Source organism: Kryptolebias marmoratus, linkage group LG14 (genome assembly GCF_001649575.2).
Source record: "Kryptolebias marmoratus isolate JLee-2015 linkage group LG14, ASM164957v2, whole genome shotgun sequence".
Lineage (NCBI taxonomy): Eukaryota > Metazoa > Chordata > Actinopteri > Cyprinodontiformes > Rivulidae > Kryptolebias > Kryptolebias marmoratus.
Genome location: NC_051443.1, coordinates 24,621,576 through 24,634,401, shown reverse-complemented (window position 1 = coordinate 24,634,401; position 12,826 = coordinate 24,621,576). Strand labels below are relative to the sequence as shown.

At 47.5% G+C, this 12,826-nt stretch overlaps 2 protein-coding genes across 3 annotated transcripts in view; one reads left to right on the top strand and one right to left on the bottom strand.

Annotated features, from left to right (window-relative positions):
* The first annotated feature begins 390 nt into the window (after window positions 1–390).
* The window catches only part of LOC108229099 (MAM domain-containing protein 2), a 14,303-nt gene continuing 1,867 nt past the window's right edge, over window positions 391–12,826 (top strand). The window contains exons 1-11 of the mRNA XM_037979473.1: window positions 391–583; window positions 703–813; window positions 4,858–5,147; window positions 7,440–7,524; window positions 8,702–8,839; window positions 9,171–9,448; window positions 10,201–10,294; window positions 10,368–10,514; window positions 11,054–11,173; window positions 11,247–11,392; window positions 12,734–12,826. Of these exons, the coding sequence (XP_037835401.1) occupies window positions 538–583; window positions 703–813; window positions 4,858–5,147; window positions 7,440–7,524; window positions 8,702–8,839; window positions 9,171–9,448; window positions 10,201–10,294; window positions 10,368–10,514; window positions 11,054–11,173; window positions 11,247–11,392; window positions 12,734–12,826 (1,548 nt within the window). The 5' untranslated portion in view covers window positions 391–537. The remainder of the gene's footprint in view (window positions 584–702; window positions 814–4,857; window positions 5,148–7,439; window positions 7,525–8,701; window positions 8,840–9,170; window positions 9,449–10,200; window positions 10,295–10,367; window positions 10,515–11,053; window positions 11,174–11,246; window positions 11,393–12,733) is intronic.
* slc30a5 (solute carrier family 30 member 5) overlaps window positions 5,004–12,826 on the bottom strand; it is a 17,754-nt gene continuing 9,931 nt past the window's right edge. The window contains exon 17 of one of the 2 annotated variants that reach the window (XM_037979471.1): window positions 5,004–6,466. The gene's annotated coding sequence lies outside the window, so the exon portion shown is untranslated. Of the gene's footprint in view, window positions 6,467–9,025; window positions 9,467–12,826 lie in introns of those variants that run through there. The other variant, XM_037979472.1, reaches the window with a different exon arrangement.

Sequence of the window (12,826 nt, the reverse complement as noted above, 5' to 3'; positions counted from 1 at the left end):
GGCCCATCCCTCAGCCCGTCCCTCAGCCCGTCCCCGGCCCGTCCTCGGCCTGTCCTCTAAGCCTGTCAGCTCATATTTATTTCCAAGGTTTGACCGAAGCAGCTTCAACTCTGTTCTTTCTCACCTAAAGATGATTTTACTTTAAAACTCTGGGTTTAATGGCAGCGGGTGACGTGCATTCAGTCAGGAAATGCTGAATCTTTGATTTTCTATCCGTCGTCACGCTTCAGCAGACAAACTTTGTGTTTTTGGGTTAATCTTGATCTTTATTTGAGTCCTTTCCCTTTATCCCCCAGCTCTTCCCTTCTCTTTGTTTTTCCTCCAGTTTGCCTTCAGCTCATCAGTCACCTTCTTTTCTCCTCCCCTCCTTCCTCCTCCTCCTCCTCCTCCTCCTGCAGACCGTCTGCAGTGTGCTGCCAGTCTGCGAGCTGGAGAGACACTCAGGCAACACACGAGAAAATTCTTCAAATAATAAAAAACAAACTTTACTTTTATTTTATTCCCACTTTTTTTTGCATCGCGACTTCTCTTCGAGTCATGGACTCTGTCCCCGCGAAGACGGTGTGTTTCTGGACTTTCCTCGGTGAGTGCTCCTCTAACAGCCGTGCCAGTGCTGGTGCACAAGTGCACGGTTTTCCTAACGGAGCTTGGGGATGATTCATACTTACCATTGCCTCTCTTTTTCCCTTCCTGCGCCCAAAGCCGCCGTCCAAGCCCACGACCTGCTGCTGCCAGGCTCGTGCAACTTCGAGTCCAGCACCTGCGGGTACACGTCAGACGCGGACTTCGCGAGCTGGACCCTGCACCGAGATGGTACTTTCATCTTTTGCTCTGTCGAACACTTCCAGCGGCTCTTTTCAGTGCCGGGGGGTTTTTTTTTTTTTTTTTTGGCCGCACCACTAAAGCATCGCTGGTGAAAAGAGGTCCATCTGGTCCGCATTGATTCCAGCATCTCTGAACATCTGGAGTCAGTGAAACGGCAAATTTTGGCGTTCCCGAAGGGGGCCGGTGCTGCAGCTGATGTATGAATGAGTTGCTCTACACGCCCATATCAAAGTAGCGTCTCTGTCTATTTATGTAGCGCAGGCAGGCTTGATGAATGGAGCTCGGCCCGTTTACGCTCGGCGGCGTCTGATTACTGCGATGCATCTGGTTCTGACATCATTGATCGCGTTTTTTTTTTTTTCACACCATTTACAAAAACAAACCAAGACCCTCAGCGCTGAAAGCGAAGTTCGTGCACGACATTTCGCCTGTAACTGGAGGATTATTGGTGCCTGAGCAGCAGGATCAGGTTCAGCTTATTATCACCTCAAGGGTTTAATGTTTGATGTCATTCATCTCCTTTAATAAACATAAACGTGGCAGATCGGCTCCGCTCGGATCATAGTTATTAGTTTATTGCTCTGCTGAAGTTACTGATGTGATTACAGATGTTTCTGTCCTCCTGGAGTCTGGAGTTACGACAGACTGACCTTCAGACGTGGAAACATCTGTTTGGACCGTTTTGATACAGAAAGAAGACACAGAGGTCCCCGAAATAACCTGAAACTGACAAATTTGGTTCAACAGAACGGTTTTAAAAAAACATTTCATGAAACTTGACTCGACAAAATGGATTTATACCCTTAATATTTAGCTGCACAACTTCTAAAGCTGTCCTCAGCTGTCCTCAGCTGTCCTCAGCTGTCCTCAGGTGTCCTGGTCCACTCCTCCAGCTGTCTCAGGTCTGAATCCTCCTCCAGATGTTTCAGCTCCTTCCACAGATGTTCAGCAGGATTTAGATCAGGGCTCAGAAGGCGTCTTCAGACCGGTCCAATGTTTGGTTCTGACCCGTTCTTGGTGTTTTGGGTCATGATCCTGTTGGACCCATGAGCTGAGACAGAGACCGAGCTTTCTGACTCTGAGCAGCACATCTGGCTCCAGGAGGCCTTGATGGTCTCGAGGTTTCGTTGGACCCCCGGAACAGAACCGAGCCTCCTCCGTGTCCCCCTGGAGGTTCAGGGTTCTGGTCTTTGTCTCATGTTTGGGTCTGTGGACACAGAGCTGATGGGACTTTTGTCTCAGCTGTCCAAAGAGGACATTCTCCCAGAAGCTTCGTTGTTCATCAAAATGGATTTTGGTCAATTCTAGTCTCAATTTTTTATAATTTGGTGTCCTCCTCAAACAGTGACTGATCTGACACTGATGACCTTTGACCTTGGAGTTCACCTCTAATCTCTTTGGAAGCTGTTCTAAGCACTTCGGTTATCATTCGTATTATCTGTCTCTTCAGTTTGTCCTCAGTCGTCCTCTTGTGGACACGTCCAGGGAGGTCGTCTCCAGTCCTGTGGACCCGAACTTTCTGTAGTCTCAGGGACGTCCAGCTGATAGTCTTCACCTTCAACCTGCTGCTCAGTCGTCGTCTTTCTGAGCTCCTGAGACATCTGTGTCCTCAGCTTCCTGTCCTCCATGTTCAGTGTGTCACACACCGTGATACCAAACAGCCCTGTGACTACCTGCCAGGCAGACTGATTACAGGACTGAGGACACCTGTGAACCTTTCTATGGGTACCATCCTTTTTGTCAAGGCCAGTTTTCTTAGTTTGGTTTTTAAAACCCACAGTTTAAAAGCAGTGACTGATTTCCAGTCATTTTCATCTTTTCATTACTTTTGTTCGTTTCAAGTTATTTCAGGGACCTTTTATCAAATTTATCCGTGTCTGAATGTAGTGATTATAGTCCTGAAACATTTACCGAAGCTAAACTAAACTTTACAACCATCTGACAGAGGAAGCAGACATTCTCCGATCGTGGCATCATTTTGCTCCCACCGTGCTGGAAAACGTCTCATTAACCTATTTTTTTCGTGAACCACAGTCTTCGCTCACACTCGTCTGCAAACTGCCCGGCCGTCGCGGCGTTTCGTCCAATAATTTACTTTCTCCTCCTCTGTTTCCATCCCTTCATTGCAGTTGGCGCTTCGGCTGATTCATTCTCCTCTCGGTTTCTGTTTTTGTAAAACAGACAAAGTGAAGTCGTGTTGAACCCATTTAAGTCCCCTTTTTTTATTCTTTCCCGAATCCCAAAAAGAGCTCCGACGTGATTGAGTCTTAGTCTGATAAATGCAAAATAAAAACCCAGTTTTTTGACAATAAAAACACGATGAAACATTTTCTTTGGCCTAACTGTCGGTGGGACGAGTTTATTTCTGGTTTGAGTGTTTGATTGAGATTTAACCAAGAGTTTTCTGACTTCAATCTTTTCATTCTGAGTTATAATTTGAGTTTTATGTTAAAACAAATCTGTTGAGAACGTGCTTGGTGTTTGGTCCGTTCTGCAGTTTGAACCGGGTAAATTAAATCAGTTTAAGTGTCTTTTTTTTGCAGCATTTGTCCCTCAAAATCAAAATACTGAAGCTAACAAAAGCAAAAAACTCTACAACCAGACTGTATTGCTTGGTTTTATTACGAAAGTATGTGTGAAAATGACTTTCCAGTCAATGTCAATGTGATTAATGTGACAGTTGGTGTCTGCCAAATGGCAACATGTTGGTTTTTAACTGAAAGAAAGATGCATTTTTAACACAAGATACCTTATAAATGGTTTTCTTTTGACAGAGTCCCTATTTTATTAAATTACAATCAGTCCAAAAGAATGAGTATTCTAAGCGGTTAAAACCAAAATATAAAAATGCACCAGTGGTAATCCTCCCCATAGACAATCGAAACCACTCCAACGTCTTCTTGAAGTTAAACCCTCAGTTCGGTTTAAGGCGCGTTACGAATGTTTGCTCCTAAACCGCTCGACGCCTCGGCGGTAGAATCTGGGTCCTGGTTGGGCTGAAGGGTCGATCCTCGTCTTTATTCTCTCCAAGGAACCCCGTTCCTTCGAGTCTGATCACGTTCCCGGGGCCGTGTTGGTGACAGACGTTCCCCCACAGCGTGGTGCCGCCACCGCCGTGCTTCGCCGTGGCGGCGTCTCGCTGACTGTTGGGGACTAGTTGCCGGCTCAAAACGGGGAAATCTTCTGTTTCCGTTTCACTGAATTCCGTCGATCCGTGCGGCGTTACGAGCGGCCACTTTTTGAAAATCCTGGCTCACAAATCTGGATTTTAGACCAAACAGATTACTTCGTTACCCACCTTGGCAGCCGCCGCCACAGTTATTATTAAATCTACCGGCGTACACTTCGGAACTGAAGGTTTGGCAGATCTGGAGCAGATTTTGATAATAGTTATTAATCAAAACCTGGACATTTTAGACTGTAGCCTCGGATGTTTTCGGTTAGAGGAGAGCTCCTGAGAGGAAACACAACTCAAGGAAGACGACGGCGAGCCTCCGCGACCCGCGCCAGGAAACCGGGATCCGTTCTGGAGGCATCCTCAGAAACGTCGTTCACCGACCGTCGCAGCCTCCTTCGCTCATTGAGGACTTCTCTGCCGTTTGGCAAAAATACAAACAAACTGTTTACAAATGTTTCCTAAAGCCAAGTCTTTTTTTTCTGTGCACATAGACCAGCTTTGTGTTAAAGTACACATTAAATAAACTCGGCCGCGGAGTTCTCCAGGCTCGTTAGTTACCTTTCTGATTAAATTTATTCATTTCCAGTGGTTGGGTTCTTGTGATCGGCTCTTTCTTGACACGTTTGTTGTGGTTTAACAGGAATTTTGCCTCTAATAACTGGACAGAGATCACAAAGCTATTGAGGGAACTCAAAATTGATGTTTTTTGAGGACTTCCTGGCATCCATTTTGTTCTCCTTGCTTAGGGATATTGCAGACACCTTTTCACGATAATTCATGATGTGGTTTGTTATAATATCATAGCTCTGGTCCCATTTACACCCTGACATCTCCGTCTCTCTGGTCTCATTCAGGACACTTTCTTGCCGTTGAAGCAGACGTGAACGACGACCTGGAGGGCAGCTCGGGCTCGGGTCTCGAACCGAAGAGAGGGGCCGCGGGTCTCCTGCTGAGTCCACTGCTGGAGCACGACGAGTGGAGCTGCCTGAGGCTCGTCTACCAGATCCTAGAGTCGGGACGCCTGGAGGTCCTGAGGCGCGCCGAGGGCCGGAGCTTCGACCAGCCGCTGTGGAGCAGCCAGGCGCAGTCCGACAGCTGGGTCATCGCCAGCGTGGACCTGCAGAACAACACCGAGCCCTACAGGGTAAGCTGCTCGTTAAATCTGATGCCATCTTGAAGCAATGAAAGCAGTGATTGAACTTTGGTCCTGGGCGCAACGTCACTTTTCACAGGCGGCTCATGAGGAATGATCGGTTAGAACAGGGGTGTCCAATCCTGGTCCTGGAGGGCCACCATCCTGCAGGTTTTAGGTGTTTCTCTGCTTTGACGCATCTGAGTGATTAACGGGCTTCTGTAGAACTCAAAGACCTGCTGAAGAGCAGAGAAACAACTAAAACCTGCTGGACGGTGGCCCTCCAGGACCAGGATTGGACACCTCTGGGTTAGAAGATCAGCACAATCAGCCAATCCGAGCCACAGGTGGGCGTGTGCTGGGAGTTTTCTGATCTGTGCGTATAGAAACATCCTAATATATGTCAACAAATCAGCAGCACAGAGAGGAGGATCCATACTGTGCAGGGGTGGACATGCCTGGTCCCCGAGGGCCGCCGTCCTGCATGTTTCTCTGCTCCAACACACCTGATTCAGTGATTAAATCACCTCTTCATGTTCTGCAGAAGCCTGTTAATGACACACTGATTCGAATCAGGTGTGTTGGAGCAGAGGAACACGTAAAACCTGCAGGACGGCGGCCCTCGGGGACCAGGAAGGCCCACCCCTTGGGATGAAATTTAAGTCAAGATGTGGATGTTTCACACCTCCTGGTAACCTCTGCATTCCTGCCTCCTCCTCGGGAAAAACAACCCCTCCAACCCCGAACCGCTCCAGAGAAGACCGCAGCATTGCTTTGACGCTATTAAACTTTCATGAATGTGGACAGAAGTCATCAGATTGGACGAACCCAGTGGCCTGAAGTGTCGAACTGAATCCCAGTTGGAATATATTTCTTACTGTCGGCGTTTTCTCACTCATTAAGCTGCTTTACTTTGGCTGTCGGCCATGAGTAACAGAGGATCGACTTGAACGAGAGAGATAATTAGCACCATGTCATGACAGCAGAGAAGCCATTTGGTGTTAAAAACAAAAAATGTTCATTACTAAATTCCTGCACCAGTTATGTGTTTACACTTTAACACAAACGGAAACTTTTGGATTTTTATGTTAAAACTCAAGCAGATACAAATAAATAGAGGAATGCATAAAAATAACCTTTAGATTGAAAACTTTATGGGTAAAATATAAAGTAACTATCATCAGTCTACAGAAAGGTTAGGAAAGAAACATTTAAAGTGCTTTTGGAAGTAAATTTTTCTTCTTTAAACCTCCCTGAGAGAAGTCCTTGTTGTTTTTATCGCCGCGAATCTGTTTGCAATAGGTGGAGTTCCTATGGTCCGGGTGTGGTTCCTATGGGAAGAAAGACAAAGAAAAACATGTTAATGATAGAAATAATTACATCAGAGATTAAAGACAGCAGCAGAGCGAGGACATGTGGACAGTTTGTCCTCCAGCAGCAGAACTATAGGATAACTCAGGAAACCCAAACCGACCCGAACTATAGGATTTATCAGAAAGGAAAGTCTTAAAGCAGACAGGGTGTCGCCCTTGCAGACAGAAACTGGAAGTTGGAGCCTGAGAATTAAAAGCTCCGCGTCCCGTTCTACTTTTAGAACCTCTAGGAACCACAAGGAAACCTGCAGTCTGAGAGAGAAGAGCTCTGTTAACAAAATATGGAGCAATAAGATCTTTAATGTAAGATGGAGATGTACCGTACCCATCTACAACTGATAAACCTTTGGAATCAACCCAAACCGACCCTAACTATAGGATTTATCAGAAAGGAATCGAAATCTAAAGGGACACAAGCGTCAAAAGGTCATGAAACCTTGTAATTTTACAGTAAATCACCCATTTCTTTAATAGAAATGATCAAATCTTCATTGTATCTTCATATTTATAGGATTTAATTATTGACTAAAACTGCGGCTGAAATCTTCTCGGCCCGTTGTTGTGAGGACAGATTCGGGTCGATGCTAAATTTAGGGCCAATATGAAGTGGTTTTATGATAATATAAACACGGTGGAAAGAGCGTGGCTGGTGTTTATAGAGGCTGACAGGACCGGCACCATGTGTGGGCCCCTCAGCGTATAAACACTTCGGCACAGACAACGGAGCAGCGGTGGACAGCTAAGACCAGCTGTCGGAGCCTTTTCATCTTAATGAACAAATCTGCTTTTCCTAGTTTAAAAAAACGGCTTTTTATTTCCCGTTAAACCGGCTGAAAGAATGTATCCCGTGTGCCTTTCACATGTGAGCCGTGTTTAACCTTCTGACCCTTCATTCCTGTCTTACTGCTGCCTCACATGTGTTGCTGATTAGATCGCCATCGAAGGTAAACCTGGGCTGAGACCGGGGAGCAGCGTGGCCATCCTCGAGATCCACATCAGCCCTGGATACTGCCTGGGTCAGTGACTTCATACAGTCTGTAAATAACTCATCTTAAGACCAAAGAGAAAAACACAGAAGATGTCCTGATGAAGACCATCTGCTCCGACGCTGAGCCTCGCACAGATTGGATTTTACATGCAGCCAGAGTAAAAACAAGGCCCAGACTTGTTTTATGTATCTGATTCAAGTCTTTAAATTAGGTAATAAAACCCGAAATAAACAACAGGGAGTAAATACCTCGATATCATTTATTTATTTAAGAAAAAACTGAACCAAAATACAGAAATACGCTGCTTCTACAGGATCTCAGAGGTTCAGGATCAGCTGATCACCTCTGGAAAAGCAGCAGGTTCTGCCGGGGCGGAAAGGCAACAGCAATGACCCCTAGAGAAGCAGCTGCTCATCAGTCTGGGAAGGGTCAAAGGTCATTTAGAGTCCATCGTTCTACAAAGAGGAAGATTATTCACAAGAGGAAACATTTCAGACAGCTGCCAATCAAACCAGGTTCACCCTGAAGGTCAGACCGTGCAACAAGCTCCATCTCAGGCCTCAGTTAGCAGGTCAAAGGTCAAAGGTTAAAGCCTCTTTTCTCTAAAAACAACATGGCAGCTCGACTTGAAGGAACCAGAAGACTTCTGGACCAGAACCAGAACCAGCGGACAGATGTTTACCCAGAATGCACTGCAGCTGTCAGCACGGTGGTGGAGGGCTGATGGTTTGGGCTCCTCTGCAGACCAGAGGACAGATGTTTACCCAGAATGCACTGCAGCTGTCAGCACGGTGGTGGAGGGCTGATGGTTTGGGCTGATTCTGGAGTCAGATGTGAGGCCATCTGTCCGACAAACAGGACGATGATCCCAAACACAGTAGAACGGTCCAGAATCAGAACCTCAGAGAGCTGAGCAGAAACCAATGAGCTGAAGCAACGCTGGAAAGAAGAGTGGGCCACAACTCCTCCACAACCAGGAACCCACTGAGAGTTCTGCTGCTGGAGGAGGCTCTACAACCTGCTGGGTCCAGTTTTTCCAAACACTGATTCAGTATTTTGGTTCAGTTTTTGTTAGATAAATGGACAGATGTGATGGTTGTTTTATTTGGCTGACCTGTTGACCCATTAAGGACCAGATGACTTTCTAAAGTTTGCCCCGTGACTGCGTTCTTTGCTCGCTGATCTCTTCCCCGTCTGACCGCAGAGTGCGACTTCGAGGAGCCCTACCTGTGCGGCTACAACAACCAGTGGAACGTCAACGTGAACTGGTACGTGGGAGGAGGGGGGGTCCACCTGCTCCACAACCACATGCCCAATGACCACACGTACCACAACAAGACCGGTGAGTCCGATTTCTACTGGGTCCGCAGGTTTTTACCCGATAAATGTTGTCGTTGTCGGTATCATTTTAGATCATTTAGACTCCAAAAACCAGAGATGTTGTTTAATTTTTGAGTCTGCAGTAATGTGTGTGCAGGTTAGCTGTAAAGGAATGGGGAACATAATCCAATTTTTTTTAGCCTGAGGAAAACAAACCAGCAGGTTCTTGTAGATTTGGAAGCAGTAAACATGTAATCAGGAGCATCTTCAGGTTGGAGGGTAGTAATTTAAACGCTGCGGGAACAATTAGATGAAACCGCGGCAGACCCGTGAGGTTCTGAAGTCCTCCTCAGGTCACTTCATGTACGTGGACTCGGGCTACGCCAAAACCTTCAAAGAGGTCGCCAAGCTGGTGTCTCCCATGACGACGGCGCCGATGTCCGGGTGCCTGAGCTTTCAGTACCAACGCAGCGAGGACAGGGGAAACCTGTTCTCCGTCTTCACCCGGGACCGCCTGGGCCAGTACCAGGAGCTGTGGAGGGCGGGGTTGGAGAGCCAGGAGGACTGGAGCGCGGCGCTCGGAGAATGGCTGCCTGTGCAGGTGGACCTGAAGGCGCCGTACTCGGTACAGGTCAGTGGATCCTCTGCACTGTGAGATGAAAGGGTGAGATGGGAGGAGTCAGCTTTGATGCATTAGAATCGCCTGGGAAAACCTCAGCTCCTACATACTTGCCAACCGTCCCGCATTTAGCCCCCCTGTCCCCTGTCCCACATCACCATGTGCGGGACAGCCAAAAGTCCCGCATTTGGCCCTCACACGCCACTGCCTTTTTGTCACTTTAACGCTATATTTAGCGAGTTTTCAGATCCCTCTAGCATTTTTTAAAGCGACTAGCGACAAATCTCGTGACTTTGGCGGCTAAATGTGAGAAAGTGCTCATTCTGCAGCGTGCCGTAAGCCCCGCCCACTTCCCCAAGCACTGACAGCTGTCAATCTCCCAGCAGAGAGGAGACTCGTGTGAGTCGTGTTGTCATCTGATGACAGAGAGCTAAAGATGGAGAGGCAGAAAGATAAAGATGGAGGCAGGAAGTGGTTGAAAGACAGCAGGAAGTTCTGTCTGAGCATCAAGAGGAGGCCTGGAAATGTTCAGGTTAGCTAAAGCTGCTAATACTAATAAATAACAAGTTCCAGCTGTTTACTGATCAGTATTTACAATCTAACAGCTGAGAGGATGGAGAGAAAGATCCAAACTGGAGAGCAACTATGATTTGTCCGTTAACGTTTCTATTCGATGGTGGCACTGTGGCCTTTTTTTGTTATATCGCCCACCACTCGCCTGCAGCTCAGTCGATGTGTTTCTATGCGTCTGCGTGGACCTTCAGGTGGTCTTTGAAGTGGCGTTTAACAGTCCCAGAGGCGGTCACGTCGCGCTGGACGACATCTCCTTCTCGCAGGAGCTGTGCAGCGCCGACTCAGGTGAGCCGCCGACGAAACCGACGCCAGCGGGTCGTTTAGAAGCGTGGGATCCACCTCCTCTGTTTGTCCGCAGAGCCGACCTTTGACCCCTCCGTCGCCAACTGCGATTTCGAGTCCGGTTTCTGCCACTACGTCCAGGACGGGGCCACCGGGTCGTCGTGGAGGAGAGTTTCTGTGAAGCCGAACATTTTCAGGAACGGAGACCACACCACTGGAGCCGGTGAGGAGAATCTAAATAAATCTACTTTTATACTTTTGATGTTCTTTGAGGTTTTAAAGTCAGAGAATATTTCAGCTGAAGCTGCTCTTTATGACCTCTGTATGGAAAGATCACAGGTTGATTTTTATTTATTTTAATCTGCTTCGAAGTGAGTCTGAAAAAGTCACGTCGACCCACTTTTATTAAAAACAGTTGTTGAGAAATCACGAGGTTAGTGCCCGGCTTTTAAAGCTCTTTTTGTTTAAAGCAGACATCATCCCCGCTGTTCGGTTCAGTGGTTTTTCTTCCATCTGTCCAAGCAGCAGATAACTGGATCTGTTAGCTGATATCTTCTAATAACAGTGGACTTTTTTAATTTGCCAGGAAAGCCGGTTTTATATACCAGCTTAACAGTCAAGGTTTCATCTGTTTTTTTTTGTTTTTTTGTCCGCTGGCCTCAGATGTGAGAGGGGGAAAAAGGAAAATAAAGGAAACTATTTGTGAGCTGAGATGGGAAGAGAGATTTAGCTGGAAAATAAAAGCTGCCTTTCTCCCCGCAGGATCTTTCCTGTTGGCCCATTCCCGCCTGGGCCCGCGCGCCGGCTACGTTAGCCGCGTGATCAGTCCAGCTCTGCCGGGGAACACCAAGTTCTGCCTGAGGTTCTACTTCTCCCTGAGGGGTGAGGCTCTTCTGCCCGCGTTAGCCTACTCCTCCTCCTCCTCGTTTCTCCTGACTCGTCTCGCTCTCGCCAGGTTTCAACCAGACGGAGCAGGCCCTGGCGGTGTATCTGCTGCAGCAGCAGGACGGCCGGCAGGAGAAGATCTGGAGCCAGGCGGAGAGGTCCAGGGGGATCTGGATCTCCGCCGACGTCACCTTCCAGACGACGCAGCCGGCCAAGGTGAGAGGATCTGAGCGGAGAAAATGTGGGGGGAGGACTTTAAAAACTAAACCAAGAATCCAGATTCAGAGTAATAAAACCTGATCCAGCAGTGGTTTTCTGCATCCGTCGCATGGTTGTGGAGGGAGTTTGGCCCACTCTTTGAGGTTTGCAGGCGTGGCCCGTGTCGACTTGGAGACACAAAACGGCGGGAAAATACACAAATTCTCGCTTGGAATCGGACTGAATTGGTCCTCGGGGTTTGGTTCCACAGGTCGCCGAGGCGTCTCCCCTTCCTCGCACCTTCTCGACTTGTGGAACTCAACTGACGGCTGCAACAAGTCCGTTTGAAGAGAAGGCGACCGACAGGACCCTCAGAACATTTTAGAAACGCCCTCGCCATTCGGTTGTAGTTTTGTGTTTGGGATCGTCGTCCTGTTTGGGCGGGTCCTCTCTAGTAACACAGTTAAAGTTAAATTTAGAGGCGGGACTTCCTGTTGAGCGCATGTTCAACAAACCACAGGAGTTCCCCAGGGTCCGCTGCTGGGACCCTTTCCATTTAGAATCTACGTCAACTCCTCAGGCCCGGCCATTCAACACCGATACGCCGATGACGCCCGACTTTATCACCGTTCCTCTAAAGAACGAGTCCTTCAGCCTGAACCTCGGTTCTTCTGTCTGACACAAACCATTGTTGGTTTTTGTTCAACCATCAGCCCATTAAACCAGATTTTAACTGCAGCGCCGGGAAGAAGAAAGTCCACCATTTTCCATAAAAAGGATCGGGTCTTAATCGGGTTCTAAAATCATTCAACGCTAACCTCAAGTGGACAAAAACATTCAACAGATTCAACCGTGTCATTATTTTTAAACAAAAACTGCACCCAGCAGGTTGTAGAACCTCCTCCAGCAGCAGAACTGAGAGCTCAAACTGCCAAGACCCGTTATTGTGATGTTATAGTGAGACTGATGACATCATCACTGTGTGACGTCATCATGATGTCATCACCGGGGACCTCAAACGTCCGCCTCGGGTCATTAAGCTGTTGTAGGAACTGGATCGTGATCCGGACTACGACCACGTTTTATCGTTTGTTCTTTGTGACAATCCCAACATTTAATCAAAATTTGTTTATTAAATTTCAGTAAACAAACAAACAAAAGCTACTGAAAGGTCAAAAATAACAAACAAGAAAAATGTTGATTTTCTTTATTTATTTTAAATGAAACGGCCCGTTTTCCCCTCATATGAGCAGCATGAAGCCACTTCTTAACGCCGTTTTTTTTATTCAGTTTTAAACCCGGGTCAGAACACCGGCCCGATGGGTCGCTGGTTCTGCTGACGGTCCGTTTGTTCCTCAGATGGTTTTCATCAGCACCTGCAGGAGCTTCTGGGACTGCGGCTCCGTGGGACTGGACGACATCCGGCTGAACCTCGGAGACTGCGAGCTGACG